Source organism: Podarcis filfolensis (assembly GCF_964270895.1).
Source record: "Podarcis filfolensis genome assembly, chromosome: 1".
NCBI classification, from domain to species: domain Eukaryota; kingdom Metazoa; phylum Chordata; class Lepidosauria; order Squamata; family Lacertidae; genus Podarcis; species Podarcis filfolensis.
Window position 1 is genome coordinate 505,653 of NC_139604.1, and position 18,325 is coordinate 523,977.

Genomic DNA, 18,325 nt, shown 5'->3' on the forward strand with positions numbered 1-18,325 from the left:
GGCACCCTCAGTAAAGTGCCCTCCACTGGGTCCCCTGTGATGCCCTCAGATCTTTCCCGATGCTAGCAGACCCCTCTATTCATTGCCAGCAGGCAGCAGAGCATACTCTGCTGCAGATGCCTTCAAGCCTCTTGCCATTGTAATGTTTCCATGATGCCCCAACATAGCATCAGTCTGGGGCACTGTAGATGAGTGAAAACAGTGTCTTCCCAACCCTTTATTCCTGCTGCTTTGTGTGCCTACACTGGGATAGATGGGAATGGCATCTCCATCAGTGGGCCCTGATCAGTGGGATCCCAAGAGCTGCCTGATGATTGCTCTGCCTCTGGTCATGAAGCTACGTGTTGCCCCTTTACACAAGTAATGCATGAAGGGAGCTATAAAAGTAAATCAATTCAAATAGCTTTGTAGCAGAAAAATGAATAGCTTTATCAGAAAGGGCAGGCTGCCTTCATGCACATCTTTTGAATTTGAGAACATAGCCTGTAGATTGATGTCTCCTCTGTTGTACAGTGGTACCTTGGGTTAAGAACTTAATTCATTCTGGAGGTCCGTTCTTAACCTGAAACTGTTCTTAACCTGAGGTACCACTTTAGCTAATGGGGCCTCCCGCTGCCACCGCACGATTTCTGTTCTCATCCTGAAGCAAAGTTCTTAACCCGAAGTACTATTTCTGGGTTAGCGGAGTCTGCAACCTGAAGCATCTGTAACCCGAGGTACCACTGTACCCGTCATTGTGCATGTTTTTAGTTTGTTTTTAAGTATCTGATACTGTGCTGTTTCGTAAAATAACACCATTGCAAAATTATTTGCCTGCTAAGTATCTGTACAGTTAAGTAAAAGAGCAAATGTTTTCAGTACATTATTAGTTACTTTAATGATTACCAAAATTACTAATGAAAAAAAGTGGCAATTATTGGACCTGTCATGTGTTCTCTGCTTACCAGTCTGCATTTAGGAGAATTTTCCAGGTTGCAATTTTCTCATACAACACAGAGAAGGTTGTTTTGATTCACTCCAGGTATTTCTCTGGCATTCTGTACTGCACCTTACCAATAACATGAGAATTTAATCTGCATTCTGCACAGTAACCCTCTATTAAACATATTGAGCCAATGTTTGGTCCTGCTGTAAGATGCACCACACAGGGGTCATTTTAAAGACAGAAGACTTCCATTTCTTATACAGAGGGATCTCTGCAGCTTGTGAGCATTTCTTTACAAAAGATTTTGAACATATAGTAAGGGGCATTAAAAGAGTTAAGATTTGTTGCATTGGTAATAAAAAACTACATTCATTGGACTTTACAGCAGTAACACAGGGAGGTCTGTGACTGTGGGTAGAGTGCATGGTTTGGGTGTCATAACACAGTGGCTTTTCCAGTCATTAGTATATCCAGTTTAAATGATCTCAGGGAGCAGGTGAGAAATTGGTGCGTGAGACCTTGAAAAGCCACCAGTATGATACTAAGCTATGGGTTTGTGTATATAAAGCTATTTTGTATGTTCATCTTGTTATAAGAATGACATTTTTACTTACAATTGTTTTTGCAGTGAATGTTCATAGTCAGACCATTGGTCCAGCTAGCCCAGTAGTGTTGAGGTGAGCAACAAATTTTGCCTATAGGAAATTACAGCAGTGAATGCAACTTTGTAGGTACTGGTTTGTGAATATAGCTTCTGTCTCTCTTCCCATATTCTGCACTGGCAAAGCTTGAGTGGGCATTCCTGAGTAGACATTTTGGCAGCAGTGGGGAATCCAAAGGTTGGAATCTAAAGGTATGGGAAGCTGCTCCAAAAATCCGTTTCCTAAAAATTGACAACCAAAAGATTGAAGCTCCATGGTGTTTTTAATATGTGAATTTTAATCCATGCTGTAATTTTAAATTAAATAGTTAAGTCCAACTTTTGTCTCCTGTCTTCCATCTAGCACCAAGTCAAATAGCTAGTGTGCTGACATCAATGGATTTATTGTATTTCTAAATATGCTGGACTTCTCAGTAGCAAGCCAGATAGTATATGGGATTGGATGGTGAGGGTTAAGACCTGGGTTAAAATTACTGCTCTACCAAAAAAGCTCCGTCTACTAATTTAACCTATGGCAAAGGTTTTTGTTGGGATAAAATGGGATAACTGTACATGAACTCAAAATAATAGTAGGATATGCATTTTAAATAAGTAAGTAAGTAAATTAATGAGTGAATGTTGGGTAAAATCCTTGCTTCCTTGCTACATTGTTGTAATGAAGTCAACAGCAAAGCTTCCATGGTGGCTTTTCTTTCATGACAATTTATAGATAATCTTGCAAGAAGTTTATTCATATTATTAGGAGGAAATACATATATTAACAGATTTCCCATTCATTTTCTTTTTTCTTTTCTTTTATTATTAGTTATTATATTTAGACATATGACATGGAACAGTTACATAAAACAAGAATTAAAATGAAACAACAGTTTATGTTCAGATAAATGTTTCTGAGTATATTAACAAGTTGTGCTAAAGTATACATAATTATTGCAGACACGAAATGATGTATTATAAGATACATGCTTAGATTGTTGACCATTAGTAAAAGGTATTTCGAATCAATAACAATTTTAATTCATAGGTGTCAGAGCTACCCTAGGTCCCAGCTCACAAAGGACCAACGCTGCTTCGTTGTTAAGTATAAAAGTCTTTATTGAAGTTCAGTTTCACTTCCAGAGCCGCAGCGCGCAGCTCTACGTCTCAAGTGTCAGACCGCTGATGCTCCGTCTGAGTCTCCTCCCCCTTGACACCAATTTAAGATTCTAGCCTTGCTCCACCTTCTCCGCTGCTCCTTCCTCCTCTGGGTCCGCCTGCCCGCCGGGGTTCCGCCCTTTCTAGCCTCTTCTCCCGCTGATTCCCCTGAGCCTTCTCCCTCCCTCCGGCGGGCTTCAGGAGCTGGTTCCCCATCCGGGTCTCCTGCTGTTCCGCGCGCCTGCACATTTGAACTTGGCGCGCGTGCCCAGCCAGCAGCTTTCCTCCTGACCGTTTCACTGCTGCTGTCACTGCTTCCCCCTTCGGGGGGGGCTAACTGACCTCCCTTCCGTTCCCCCACTCTCCGATGGAGGCATGGTCAGCCCTGACTCCCTCTCTGGAGGAGACACTGCCCCTGACACATGTGACTCTTCCCCCCCACTACGCTCTGGTGGGGAAACTGGTCCCGATCCTCCACTGCTGCTTTGGGGTTCCCCTCTGGCTCCTTGTTTCTGGTGCGTCCCCCCTGGGACCCCCCTTGCCCTGACCATCGGCGCCCCCTTCTGGGAATCTTCTGATTCGCTGGAGAAGCTCATGGAATTTCTCGGGCCACTGTCATACTCCCCTACGCTGCCCTCGGATTCTTCCCCTTCGCTCTCCAATTCCTCTCTCCCCAGTGCTCCTGCTCCTGATTCCCTGACATCCATCCCCCCCTCGAAGCCCCCCCTTCCCCCCTCCCTCTTCGGGTGTGGGTTCCGGGTGCTCCAGTCCTGTGGGTGTGAGTGCAGGATACCATTCTTCCCCCCTGGTGTGTAGCCGGTCCACTGGATCCGGCCCAACCGCAACGGGCTCGTCGACGTCGATTTCCTCTGCTTCCATCTCTCTGCTGATGAGCTCGAATCCAGGATCCTCCCCCAACACATCCATGTCCTCCCCTCCCCCGGGTACCTCTGGTGAGACTGCTTGCAAAGGTCCCCGCAGCAGCTCCCTGCGCCACCCCACCTCCGGTTGAGTGTCCCACCAATAGGAGCGGTCTGTGGCAAACCCCGAGAGAGACCCCTCCGAGGAGCTAGTGTCCGGCGTCGTCTCTTCAGCTGATGAAAAACCCTGGAACGTACTGGCTGACAGTGTGGGTGTGAAGAGCCAGTCGTCGAAATAGTCTGCCGGCATAGGTCTGTGTGGGAAGAGTGCATGGAACTCGTCTTTAAGATAGTGCTCCTCCACGGCATAGCACGGTACCCACCTGTTGGCACTGGCTGGGGTACCTTCCCTGGCGAGGAGGTATTCCACCCCCTCTTCCCCCCACCTCGAGTCCAAAATCTCCGTGACCTCGTTGAGTGGCGTCGCCCTCCGTGACCCCTCCCTCTTCGGAGATTCGTTAAGTGGGTCTGGCGCGTTCCCTGTCGCCTGAAACCTGTGGGGTTCCCTGTAGGGTGTGAGCACTGACCTATGAAAGACTGGGTGCATTCTGGAGCCCTCCAGGAGTGTCAACCGGAAGGCCACTGGATTGATTTGCGCCGCGACCTGGTAAGGTCCCAGCTGCTTGTGCTTGAGCTTCCTCTTAGCTAGCGTCCTGGCCGGCACTGCGTGGGCTGCTAACCAGACCCAGTCCCCCACCTGGATGTCCTCCCCGACCCTCCTGTGCTTGTCTGCCTGCATTTTGTAGGCGTGTTTCGCCAGTTCCAATTGCCTTCGGAGTTGCTCGTGGACCTCCTGTAACTCTGCTGCTAAGTGCTCTGCTCCCCTTGGCTCCCCCTCCCCCTTCGTCTCTAACCCCGGGAAAGTTCTGGGATGCCACCCATTATTGGCGAAGAACGGTGTCACTCCTGTAGACCCGTGCTTCGTGTTGTTGTAGGCAAACTCGGCCAGCGGTAGGTAGTCCACCCAGGTCGAGGGTTGTTGATTGGCGTAGCATCGCAGGTACTGCTGCATGATGGCGTTGACCCTCTCCGCTTGTCCGTTGGTCTGCGGGTGTCGTGCCGACGCTAAGTTGATCTTGACGTTCAGGATGCCCAGCAGCTTCTGCCAGAAGCTCGAGACGAATTGGCGACCCCAGTCAGACAGGATGGACCGCGGCAAGCCGTGAGCTTTGAACACGTGGTCTATGAACAGCTTGGCGGTCTGTTCCGCTGTGGCCACCTTCGCGCACGGAATAAAGTGCGCCATCTTGGTGAACATGTCTACAACCACGAGCACCGCTGTTTTGCCTCGCAAGCTGGGCAGATCTGTGACAAAGTCCAGGGCCACTTTCTCCCACGGTTCGAGCGGCGTCTGTAGGGGTTCTAGTAGACCCGCCGGCTTCCTGTGTACTGGCTTGGCCCTTTGGCAGGTGTCACACCTGGAGACGTAATCCGCGACTTCTCCCCTCACCTTGGGCCACCAAAAGTCTCTGGTTACTAATTCCGCCGTCTTGTCCTTGCCGAAGTGCCCAGCGCTGGGCGCGTCGTGTAGCTGCTGCAAGACTTTCGCGCGGAGGTCGTCTCCGGGCACGTAGAGAGCCCCTCTGCGGATGAGCAGTCCGTCTCGTATCTGGAACTCGTCGTCCTTCGCTGTGCCTTTTCGCACCTCCTCCATCTTGGATTGTGCGAACGAATCCGTCTGCAGCGCTCGACGCACCGCGTCCAGGTCCACGGCAGCTGAAGCGCACGCCCACGCTTTCGGTGCGAAAATGTGGTTGGCCGCCACTGGCGCCGCTTCCTCGAGATACTGCGGCTTCCGGGATAGTGCATCCGCCATGACGTTGTTGTCTCCTGGGATGTATTCTATCCGGAAATCGAAATCCGCAAAGAACTCTGCCCAGCGAATGTGTCTCTGGTTCAGGAACCGCGCTGTGCGCCAGTACTCCAGGTTCTTATGGTCCGTGCGGACTTGCACTGTGTGCCTGGCTCCGACGAGGAAGTGCCGCCACGCCTTGAAAGCTGCATGAATGGCCAGCAACTCCCTGTCCCAGATGGTGTAGTTCTGTTCCGCCTTGCTGAGTTTCCTGGAGTAGAATGCGCACGGCCTCCATTCCCCTTGCGGATCTTGCTGCAACAGGACGGCCCCCACCGCTCTGTCCGAGGCGTCCGTCTCAACCCTCATTGGTCTGCTGGGGTTTACATGTAGCAGCTGTTCTTCGGACGCGAAGAGACGCTTGAGTCTCCGAAAGGACTGCTCCGCCTGGTCCGTCCAGGTGAACTTCTTCTTCTTGGAGCTGAGGGTGTCCGTGATGGCCGCCGTCTCCTTCGCGAACCCTTTGATGAACTTGCGATAAAAGTTGGTGAAGCCGACGAACTTCTGGACCTCCTTCCGATTGCGCGGGCTCTTCCAGTCCAACACCGCGCGGACCTTGGTGCTGTCCATGGCGAGTCCCTTGTCGGACAGCTTGTAGCCCAGGAAATCCACCTCCGTCATGTCGAACTGGCACTTCTCTAATTTGGCGTAAAGTCTGTGCTCCCGTAGCCTCTGCAGGACCTCCTTGACGTCCCTCTCGTGAGCCTCCTGCGATTCCGAGAAGACCAGGATGTCGTCCAGGAAGCAAACGCACTTCTTGTAGAGGAGTCCCGCTAACACGTGATACATTAAGGCTTGGAAGGTATGGGAGTCATTTTGCAGACCAAAAGGCATTACGCGATATTCATAGGTGCCTAAAGGTGTAAACATGGCTGTCTTCCACTCATCGCCCTCCCGCATGCGTATAAGGTTGTACGCCCCTCGTAGATCCAACTTGGTGAAGATCCGTCCCTTCCTCACCGTCGCGAGCAGGTCGTCGATCTTGGGCATGGGGAATGCTGCGGGCTTTGTTTTGGAATTTATGATCCTATAATCAACTATGAGCCTGCGTTGGGGTGTGTCCTTCTTCTTCACGAAAAACACGGGACTGCCCCCCACTGCTTTAGATTCTTGGATGAACCCCCGCTTCAAGTTGTGATCTATGAACTCCCTGAGTTCTTGCAGTTCATCTTCAGACATGGAATACAGTTTCCCAGTCGGCAGCGTCGCTCCCGGCAGGAGGTGAATCTTGCAGTCGTAAGGCCTGTGGGGAGGCAGGTTATCCGCTTCCCTCTCGCAGAAGACCTCCAAAAACTCCTTGTACTTGTTGGGTACCGCTTGCACCATGCCTAGGTGTAACTGCGGTTCATCCTCTTGCCCCTCCTCCTCCTGGCGGGTCTGGATGCAGTGTTCTGCGCAGTAGGAGGAGCAGAAGGTCAATTGCCGCTGGTACCATGCTAATGCCGGGCTGTGCCTATCCAGCCAACTCATACCCAACACTATGGGCGTGTCTGACAGGTGGGTGACGTTGAAGCTGATGACTTCGCGGTGGTTTCCAATTTGCATCACCATCGGTGGTGTTTGCTGTACCACCTCTCCTCCCAGTAGCTTCCTGCCATCGACCATGACGACGTTTAGGGGCATCGTGGCTGGCATGAGTGCTATGCGATGTTGCTTGATAAAGTCCACTCCTATAAAGTCTGCGTTGCTCCCAGAGTCAATGGTTATTGGTACTTGCATGGTGTGCCCATTGGGCAACTGGAGCGATGCGGTGAGTTGCACCACTGGTTTGGGTGGGAGGGGGTCTGTGGGCTGTAAAATCTCTGGGGACTGCTTCACTGACTTGCCTGGTTGGGCCCCAGTGGCTCTGTTTCCAACCAGGCTTCTTCTTCCCCCTGCAGCTGTTTCGGCTGCTGACCTGTTCCCTTTACTGTTGCTGAGGCTGCAGTGTGCTTCTGGAGCCTCTGGGGACACTCTTTGGCCATGTGCTGAGCACTGTCGCAGATGTAGCACTTCCTGGTCCCTCTAGGAGCCTTCGCCTTGACTGCTCCCGGTGTTTGGGCTCTGCTGGCAGTCTGAGCCCTGGCACCACCAATCTCCATCGGCTCTTCTCCCCTTCCCAAAGGAGGCATGGACAGCGCCCGCCCCGCCTCTCTGGGAAAGAAAGGGGTTGTCCTGGCTGGGGTGCTTGCCTTACGTCCTTCCTCCCTGCTCCAAGGGCGTCCTTCCAGGCGCACACCAATCGCCAACGCTCTTTGGGCAACTTCTTGGGTACTTTGGGGTCGTTCCCCTCTTGCCAGCTCATCTTTCACCTCTCCACTTAGCCCCTCCCAGAACAGGTCTCTGACAGCAATAGAGTCCTTCTCCCAGCCCAGCACGTTCAGTAAGGCAAAAAAGCGTGAGTGATATTGCCTCACCGTCGCTTTCCCTTGCTGTAGTCCATGCATTTCCCTCCGAGCAACATCTACATCTACCGTAGATTTAAAGCAAGCGTCCATAGCTTTGATAAATGCATCGGAATCTTTGAGGGCGGGGTCTTCTTCGCGCCACAAATTCCGCAGCCACGCTTTTGCTTCCCCATGCAAATGAGTGATTATGAAGCCCACTTTCTCTTCCTCATCTCTAAAGTCCTTCCGAAGCAAATTGAGCGCGTAAACCACGTCAGCTCTGAAGTTAGGGTATTGCTCCAGGTTCCCATCGAAGTGGGCTACTAGGCTGCCCCCCCTCTTCCCGAGGCCAACTCCCTCCGGTTTGGGTCCTGGCAGCCCCTCTTTCCCCCAACGGTCCCACCTGGCCTGCAGATCCCGGCAGAGCGCTACTGCTTCTTCTTCTCTTTTCCTGGATGCTGCTACTTCTGCGTAAAGCGTCGTGACTGCTTCTTGCAGTTCTTTCACCTGGCTCTCTGTAGTCATCTTTGCCTATCTTCGTGAGCTCGCAAAACACCAAGTCTTGCCCCTCGCTGCACCAACTCACGCTGCGAGGTTTTTATGAGGGACGGAGCATACTGTCAGAGCTACCCTAGGTCCCAGCTCACAAAGGACCAACGCTGCTTCGTTGTTAAGTATAAAAGTCTTTATTGAAGTTCAGTTTCACTTCCAGAGCCGCAGCGCGCAGCTCTACGTCTCAACTGTCAGACCGCTGATGCTCCGTCTGAGTCTCCTCCCCCTTGACACCAATTTAAGATTCTAGCCTTGCTCCACCTTCTCCGCTGCTCCTTCCTCCTCTGGGTCCGCCTGCCCGCCGGGGTTCCGCCCTTTCTAGCCTCTTCTCCCGCTGATTCCCCTGAGCCTTCTCCCTCCCTCCGGCGGGCTTTAGGAGCTGGTTCCCCATCCGGGTCTCCTGCTGTTCCGCGTGCCTGCACATTTGAACTTGGCGCGCGTGCCCAGCCAGCAGCTTTCCTCCTGACCGTTTCACTGCTGCTGTCACTGCTTCCCCCTTCGGGGGGGCTAACTGACCTCCCTTCCGTTCCCCCACTCTCCGTTGGAGGCGTGGTCAGCCCTGACTCCCTCTCTGGAGGAGACACTGCCCCTGACACATGTGACTCTTCCCCCCCACTACGCTCTGGTGGGGAAACTGGTCCCGATCCTCCACTGCTGCTTTGGGGTTCCCCTCTGGCTCTTTGTTTCTGGTGCGTCCCCCCTGGGACCCCCCTTGCCCTGACCATCGGCGCCCCCTTCTGGGAATTTTCTGATTCGCTGGAGAAGCTCATGGAATCTCTCGGGCCACTGTCATACTCCCCTACGCTGCCCTCGGATTCTTCCCCTTCGCTCTCCCAATCCTCTCTCCCCAGTGCTCCTGCTCCTGATTCCCTGACAATAGGAATTTATAGGGAGTAAGGGAGAAAAGAGGAAATTAAAATATATACTTCATTCACGCCAAACTATGCTGTAAACTGTGGGTGCTATTCTGCCATACGCCTCTTTATTTGTATAATCAATAAAATCACAACAAATTGCATAAAAATTGTCTCATTTCTTTTGTCCTCTGGCTACTTTTTATTTTTGTGTCAGTTTTTCCAGTAATGTTGTTTGACATATTGCATTATGCCATTGATCCATAGTCAATAATTGTAATGATTTCCATGTCCTGACAATGGTTGTTCTTGCAGTGGTTAATAGTTGTGTAATGAGTTCTTTATTTCTAATTTGCAACCTAGCATGATTATACAAATTAAGTAGCGTAGGTCCTGGAGTCCTGGGAACTGTTTGTCTTGTAATGAAAGATATTTCTGTAAATACATTTTGCAAAAATCTTTCAGTTTTTGGACACTCCCATCACATGTGCTGATATGTCCCTATAATAGTGATATTTTATTCATTTCTTGTTACAGGAACAATTGTAAAGATAGAGCAACATGGCTGACGACAGGAAGGACGAAGCTAAGGCACCACACTGGACTTCAAGTCAGATAGCAGAGGCTTCTTCGCACTCACACTCCCCTGAGATGAAGGAGCAAAGCGGCGCAGGCGAAGGACTAGTCAGAAGTGCCAATGGATTTCCATACAGAGAGGATGAAGATGGCGGATATGGTTCACGTGGGCAACAGAGCTCATACTCCAGAACCAAAGAGAATGGGATCAATGGAGAACTAGCTACAGGAGAGAAAGAAACTGCAGGTAAAAGACCCCCTTTCCTTTGTCCTTTAAAGACTTGCTTTCCAAGGGGAGAGCGCTGCAGATATTGGTATCCGATTCACCCTACACTAGATCAGACTGCAGCAGGTGGTGCAGCCCACACATTGGAAATGGAACAGATTTCTCTTGTGAAAGGCATTTTGGGGCAGCCTGGGCCAAGGTCAAATCCTAAAGTTAATGGGAGGGAATACAACACAGAGAAAGAGAGGGCTCTCAGCTCGGTGGTAGAGCACATCCTTTGCCTGGATGTGCTCTACTATGTGTCTTTGGCACCTCTAATTAAAAAGCCTTTCAGATAATGGGTCAGGAAAAGGTCTAAGGCATTAGACAGCTTTGCCAGACACAGCAGAAATGTGAGGCTGGACAGGACAATTGTCTGACACAGCATAAAGCAGGCTTCTCTGTTCCATAGTTGTCCTACTTCACAGGATCAGGTCTCAAGAGTGAAACCAAGGGCAGACACTGTCATAAATGATTTCTTCTCTGGCTCACTACACTATTTTACTCTAAAAACCGAGGTCATTATAGTCACGACATTGGATGTGATTCCTGGCACCACTGCCATTTTTGTTGAATATATAACTGAGTTAAATGAAATATTAGAAGATGAGCATGTGACTTGCTGTACGAAAAGTCAGACCAGCTGCTTAATCTTAATGCGTATACTGACCTGCAAGCCATTAAGCCATTTCCAGTTCAGAAAAAAATTAATGTTAGAGGGAAAGTTCTGCAATGCATAGACTATCCTTCTGCTTCAGATATCAGTTTTGTATGTGCAAAGAGATCTGGGGTTGTTGTTGCGGGAGAAACCATTCAAACACATGTTTTCCTACTTGAAGTCTAGAAAGTGGTTGCAGTTCAGAAACAAAGCTTGGATTTTGCTGATAGTCTTGACTGAGAGAGTACTCCAGAGAGAGGGCTCCAGAATAAGGAAGTTTGTCAGATCAAGCCATTTGGGTAATCAGTTACTCTGCTAAAAGGTTACTACAGCTCCACTGCATTCAGTACTGAATTGTATTAACCCTTTGTCAAATGTTGTTAGATAATTTGGGCCAGAGCCTTCTTGCTACTGGGTATGCTGGCAATGGTGTAGATTTGTTTGTTTGATTGATTGATTTTACTTATATACCACTTTCCCACAACAATCTGTGCCCAAAGTCAGCAGTGGAGGAAGCCGCTTGGGTACCTAGGGCAGAGCACCAAGGGGTGGGGCAAGCCTCCCATAGGGGCAGGGTGAGGACCGGGCGCACCGCGGGGCCTCTGGAGTCTGCCTGCCTCCTCCCACTCAGCCAACCCTACAGCTGGGGGGGAGGCAGCAGGAGGACCATTTGGGCAGCGCGGAGCCTGTGCACACCCAAGCCACCATGTCTCTCCCAGGAGAGACATGTGGCTTGGGCGCACTGCAGGCCCCACAGTGAGTGCCGGCCGGCATTTTGTCACCCCCCTCAGTGGTGACACCTGGGGCGGTCTGCACCCACCTTCCTCCGCCCCTGCCCAAAGTTGCTTACAGAAAACATTTAAAGCATCAAACTAGAGAGCATTGGAAACACAATTTTTTTAAAATACAGAAGTTGTCAATAAATTCAAAGTAACAAAAATCAACAATTGAGCAAACACAGAATAAATTCAATATTGCAAAGCACCAACAATAATCTAGGCTCAAGTACATAAATATAAAGCAAAAATTAAAGTTAATCATCAATAAAGTTTCTGGTATTGGTCTTGCTTCACTACAAGGAGTCTGGCTTAAATACAGTTCAGCCAGGGATTTGTTGGGGTAGATCAGGGGTGGCCAACTCCCAAGAGACTGCGATCTACTCACAGAATTAAAAACTGCCAGTGATCTACCCCTGTTTTGGGGGGGTTCAGGTCAAAGTTGTTGAGCTAGTTTGAGGGAGGAGGAAAGCAATGTTTTTGGGGGTTCAGGGCAAAGTTGTTGAGCTTTTTTTGGGGGGAGCCAAAGCTTTTTCGGGGAGGAAAGAGCTACTGTGATCTACCACAGACGTCCAGTGATCAAGATCTACCTGTTGGACGTGCCTGGGGTAGATCACATGCAGCCGTCTCCCCCATCTCTCCTCCAGAGGAGGCTGACAGCACTAAAAGGCAAATGTTGGGGAGAGCAGTGATGGTAAGTCTCTTCCCCAGCCTCTTGGAAGTACCAACTGCTGGTGTAGGTTTTATTGCACCAATCTGGACCAAGATAGAAACTTGTTGTCTTGATTTTGGTCTTTGGAACCGTCAGTTTGTTTGTTTGTTCTTTTTATACTGAGGCGTGCATCTTCAGCCTCAGTGAATGAGGCAGGCTATACGCAGGCCCCTTAGTCTGCTGCAGTGTCAAGTTCCACAATTTATAAACCCAAATGCAAATCCATTGTAAGTATATTACAAATTATGAAACTATTGATAATAATTATTTAATGTATTTATAACACACCCTTCAGTGTGATAGTTCACTGGGCCGTATATTGACAATTTGTTAAAATACAACAGAGCAAGATGACTTAAAATATATAAAACCAATATCCATAATAAAACAGCAATCCAGCCGCAGAAGAAACCAATTCTTAAACCAGCCACCTGAATAGGTCTGAAATGGGTTTGTATGCGCCTGTTTGATCTAATATATTAGTCAGATTTGTTTAATTAAGCTACAAACTCTATGCATCATCAACGCAAGAGATAACAGCTTCTCTGAAGCAGTGTCTCTCATGCACAATGAAGAGCTTTGTCTTCACTGATGAACTGAGCTTTAGATGAGAGAAGGGAAGAATATGACTCATGGAATGTGGGTAGGTAAGGAGTGGGCAGAGTAGCTAAGGCTTGGGTCTTCAAACAGAAAGAGTGAGCTATGAAGAATCAGTGTCTCCTGGACTGCTGGAGACAAGGGCTACGTAACTAGTATTTATATATGCATTGTCAAGTTACCTGGATCCAAAGAATCGTGAGCATCAGAAGGAAGTGCATTAGTGTTGTACTATGAAATGCTACTAGGAGACCTTTTGCAGTGAAGAACCACAATGCGTCTCCTGCCAACCTAGCAGTGCAAGTAGATAAATAGGTACCGCTCCGGCAGGAAGGTAAACGGCGTTTCCGTGTGCTGCTCTGGTTCTCCAGAAGCGGCTTAGTCATGGTGGCCACATGACCCGGAAGCTGTACGCCGGCTCCCTCGGCCAATAAAGCGAGATGAGCGCCGCAACCCCAGAGTCGGCCACGACCGGACCTAATGGTCAGGGGTCCCTTTACAATGTGTTGGAGGTTGCATTACCATAAGAGAAACATGGTGAATAAGAAACGTACAGTTGCTAACATATAAGCTATAGTAGGCAGTCCAGAGTCTTGAAAAGATGTGTGAAGTGCCAGAAATTTAGCAAGTGGAAGAACTTCAGTGGATCTGGGGCCATCTTTCTAATGCATCATTCTTCTGCTATACAGTCATACCTCTTGTTACGTCCGCTTCAGGTTGTGCGTTTTCAGGTTGCGTCCTGCGGTGACCCAGAAGTACCGAAAAAGGTTACTTCTGGGTTTTGTCATTCGCGCATGCACAGACGCGCAAAATGACATCACGTGCATCCGCAGAAGCAGCAAATTGCGACCTGTGCATGCGCAGACACGGGTTGTTTTCCGTTCAGGTTGCGAATGGGGCTCCGGAACGGCAACCTGAGGTACCACTGTATCAGAAACGGCTTGTCAATGAGTGGAAGAGGCTTTCGGCTAGCTAGAGGGCAGCTTTGGATCCAAGCCAGTGTTTATGCTTATTGGGAATTACTACAAGTTTCTCCCAGCCAGTGCTTTGCTGGAAAGCGACATACTGACCAGATGAGCATCTGCTTTGGGGAGCTCATTAGCATTACCTGCCAACTTGAGCTTTTGGTTGGAATCCAGGCAGTAGATGTAACCACATGCACACTTACTCTTCTGAAGTCCTAAGCCTACCCATATTCTGCTTTACCTGCAAAAAGTGCAAACATTTCAAGATTTATCTTTATGTAAAATATAATCATTGCATAAAAAGAATAATTTGGCATTCATAAAAGTTTATTGCTGAAAGTAACTTAATATTTCTTTAGGATTTTTCTTCAGGCAAATACATTTTTTTTCAGCCTCAGTGCATTAAGCAGTAGGAATTCATCTTTCTCACATGAACAACTGCCCTTGGTGGTGTATGCAACTATGCATGCTAAGAGGATAATCTTAGCACCATTTACTAGCTGTTGACAGTACTTTATGAAAAAGCTATTCATAATTTCTCAAGAATTGGATAGTTTTAAATCTCCAGGCCCTAAGTTCATAAATTGACAGCCCTGGAAATATCTTTGTTAGAATAATGTAAATGTAGGTTTGGGGAAAACCATGATTACATTAACTAGTTATATAGAAGTCTGAAAATAAAAATAAAAATGCTCCCCTGTTCATTTATCATTAGAAATGAAGTTCCACCCTGAGTCTAAAAATGAAGGCTAATAAAGAGCAACAGGAGTGATTTAAAACTACCCTCATCCACTTTGATGCAAACATGCTACTTGCTCAAATGGAGCAAGCTCTGAACAAAATTTTTCTGCTTGAACTAGCAAAAAGCCAGCCATGAATATTACCTATTGGCTATGACATCATGACATGATGTCTATGACATCATCAGTGCATCCACATATCCATCCCTCCTGCAGTTTTACAAATACTGTTTTTTGATAAGGTGAAAGAATAAGGTGACTATTAGCATATAAATGTATAAACAAATTTAAAATAGTCAGACAGCCTACCATAAGCTTGTGGAAAAGGGCAAAACACTGATGGCTGAACCAGCTTTTGTATATATGTTGCATAAAGAAGTTGTAAAATTATAGCATTATGGATGACAAACTCATTTGACCAAGAACGAAACATACAGAAATACATCTACCTCTTAACTCATTTTAATGCTTGTTTTCTAGAGATCATGGCTTGAACAAGACTTTAAGGCTGTGATCATAAGCACACTTGGGAGGGAGGGAGGGAGGGAGGGAGGGTGTCCTACTGAATTAAGTGAGTCCTGCTTCTGTATCTACCTGCTTCAGGTGCTGGGGAGGGAAGGAATCCTCCCTTATAAGCTGATTTTGAAAACATGGGAGATTAAGTCATTGATCTTTGGGAAATACCCTCAACTGCTGTTTTCAAACCATTTCTTACCATTTTGCTTCTTCACAGCTACTTTTCTCTCAGCATTATTACCCTGTGCTTCCAGAGTATTTATAACCTGTTCCCCTTCATTTGCCTCTCCTTTCTGTTTCTGTCTCTCTTTTAAGGCAAGGAGCATGTTTTTAATTCTATGTTAGTACATCACTAGACAACAACATGTCTTGTGCTTTAAGAAACAATAGCAAATGCCAATACTATTCATAGTAATGTATATCTCACCCTATCACTTAAAAAAACTTTGTTAGAATTTAATTAAAAAATAAAACATAGGAATCATCCATTTAAATTTTATTACTTCATCTTACCCAAATTGCGGATTGGGCTAACTTCTGATTTGATAAGATGAAGTAACTTAGGTTTACTTTCTATTCATTCTTGTTGTTGCTTTTGGGGGATACATTGTGCAATGGACATAAAATGGCACAGCTAACCGCAGAGTTAATGATATAACCTAATAGCTATTGTTGTTGTTGTTTAGTCGTTTAGTCATGTCCGCCTCTTCGTGACCCCCTGGACCAGAGCACGCCAGGCACTCCTGTCTTCCACTGCCTCCCACAGTTTGGTCAAACTCATGTTGGTAGCTTCGAGAACACTGTCCAACCATCTCGTCCTCTGTCGTCCCCTTCTCCTTGTGCCCTCCATCTTTCCCAACATCAGGGTCTTTTCCAGGGAGTCTTCTCTTCTCTATAATCACTAACAAACACATAATCCATCGCTGCAAATGACATTTTTTTTGTTTGCACTGCTACCTTCCCCTTGCTTTGCTCTTTCAGCATCTCTCAAGATTTGTTGAGCCTAACCTCACTTTTAAAATCTTCTGAGATTTAATCTTCTGCATTGGCCATGATGAGTGATTTTACTTGGGGCATTCTTACACAAATGAAAAGTAGGCAAATAGATAGACTGGTGGCAATTCTAGTGATGGCCAAAACAACCTCACAGACCAAATGGGAAGCCCACAAGCTGGAGGTTCCCCGGCATTGCTGTAGGAAATGGGAGGGTTATTCCCCATAGGACGCGGCCTTTTATTCCCTTAAAGGCAGGATATAGTACTCCTGGTGCTGGATCTACCCTACCCCAGTGTAGCACTGTGTGGAAGGTGGGGGGATTATTATTTGTAAGTAACCTGTAACATTTATTCTCTTTTTGTCTGGGGGAATATTGTAGCAATTAAGCCCTAGAAACATTGGATGCTCTTTTTATATCCACGTGCCTGTCTCCACACTTCTTTCCTTGCAGACTGTTTAATCTTCCTGCAGGCGATGTTCAGAAATAGTGAGAAAATGTTCCTCAGCCAGGCAGAAGGATTGCCTGTGACCACATATGCTGACTCTGCAGCAGGCAGGTGATTCAGAGATGGTTGTTCCACTCTTGGTTCCTCCTCATTTTCAACAAGGCATTGCTGCAAATCCACGAGAAGCTTCCTATTGATTCTTAATGAATTTGAAGAGTGTTGCTAGTTTTGAAACATATATTCTCGTTTCCTAGTTTGGGCACTGGGGAAAGTGAGAAATCCTCTTCCAAAGCCTGGTGTTATTTCTCAAAGGTATTTGAAGAGGATACTGTATTCTTTGCAGTTCAGAAGCATGGATCTTGTAACTAGAATTACTTTAGACAGAAAATCAATGTTCATATTTCCACCCATTCCAGTCCATTTCCATCCACATTCCCTCTTCTCTCTCTCTCTCTCTCTCTCTCTCTCTCTCTCTGTGTGTGTGTGTGTGTGTGTGTGTGTGTGTCGAGCAGTTCCTGCTGATCCTGGCACTGTTTCATCCTTTTCTCACTGCAGCATTGCAGCATTTCTCATCTTTGTACCGTGCATTGTCCTTGCCTCCAGGAAACTGACAAGAGTCCTTGCAGAATTAAACACAGTTTCTGGGCTAAAAGAATTCAAGTCCAGCACTTAGGGAAATATATTAGGGATAGATGGATCAATCTGCTTCTGGTCCATGTCCGCTATGCATATGTGCATTGAAAAATCCAGTCTGTTATTTCAACATCAATCTGCAAGTTCCATTTAAAAACAACAACAAAAACATGCATAAAAAATTACTTTATTTTTTGACATGTTTACCCACAAAATTGGCATTTCAATATGCATTTTATCCCAAAATATTTTATCACCCTTTAACATAAAACATGCATTTTGGAGCCAATAACCATTTTGCAAAATTCAGAGATGTGCAAAACATGAAATATGACTGTGTTGTGATCTATGTATTTGTTCAGAAAGTGCTAATCAGGAGAGTTCACTTTAAAAAATGCGTCTCAAATGAAATCCGTGAGCCATAGAATTTTATACCTAGAGAACCTTCCCAAGATCCTGGTTGAGATCACTTTTTTGCTTGGTCTGGAGCTCATGTTCTGAATGAATCATAGAATTGTAGAATTGGAATAGATCTTGAGGATCGTCTAGTCCAACCCCTTCAGCGCAGAAATCTCAACTAGATCATCCATGACAGATGGTCACCTAATCTCTGCTTTAAAACCTCCAAGGAAGGAGAGTCCACCACCTCTCATGGGAGTCTGTTGCACTGTCAAACAGCTCTTACTGTCAGAAAGTTCTTTAGTTTTGAAATACATATATATATTGTTTATAGCTAATACAGTATGAGCACAAACCACGCAGCTACAAAAATAAAAAATAAATAAAAACAATACATGCACCACACCAGGACAAGTCTACAATTTAGGAAAGTTACTTCTAGTCAGAGTCCCTAGGGTTTAGCACTAGCACTATCCAGAAAGGTTGCCCTTATCTTTCTTGCAGCTAGTGCAAATAGTGCCACCCTATTTCCTTTCTTGTAACTTGAAGCCATTGTTTCGAGTCCTAGCCTCCGGAGCAGGGAGAAGACATCTTCATCCATGCTGCATGTAATAGCCCTTTAGAAATTTGAAGATGCCTATTGTCAGATGCTGTTGTGGTTGCTCGAGAGTAACCAGGCAGGACTCCGACCTGTCTTTTACAGGCTTTATTTTGGTGCAAACTATTTACAGTGAAGAGCGTCATAAGTTCATGTCTGGCTCAATCGCTAGCAGAATCTGGGA

At 47.1% G+C, this 18,325-nt stretch overlaps 1 protein-coding gene across 4 annotated transcripts in view; it reads left to right on the forward strand.

Annotated features, from left to right (window-relative positions):
• MAP2 (microtubule associated protein 2) overlaps positions 1–18,325 on the forward strand; it is a 314,133-nt gene that overhangs the window by 199,207 nt on the left and 96,601 nt on the right. For all 4 annotated transcript variants that reach the window (XM_083625909.1, XM_083625907.1, XM_083625908.1 and 1 more), the window contains one exon: positions 9,802–10,087. In XM_083625909.1, the coding sequence (XP_083482035.1) occupies positions 9,826–10,087 (262 nt within the window). In that variant the 5' untranslated portion in view covers positions 9,802–9,825. The remainder of the gene's footprint in view (positions 1–9,801; positions 10,088–18,325) is intronic.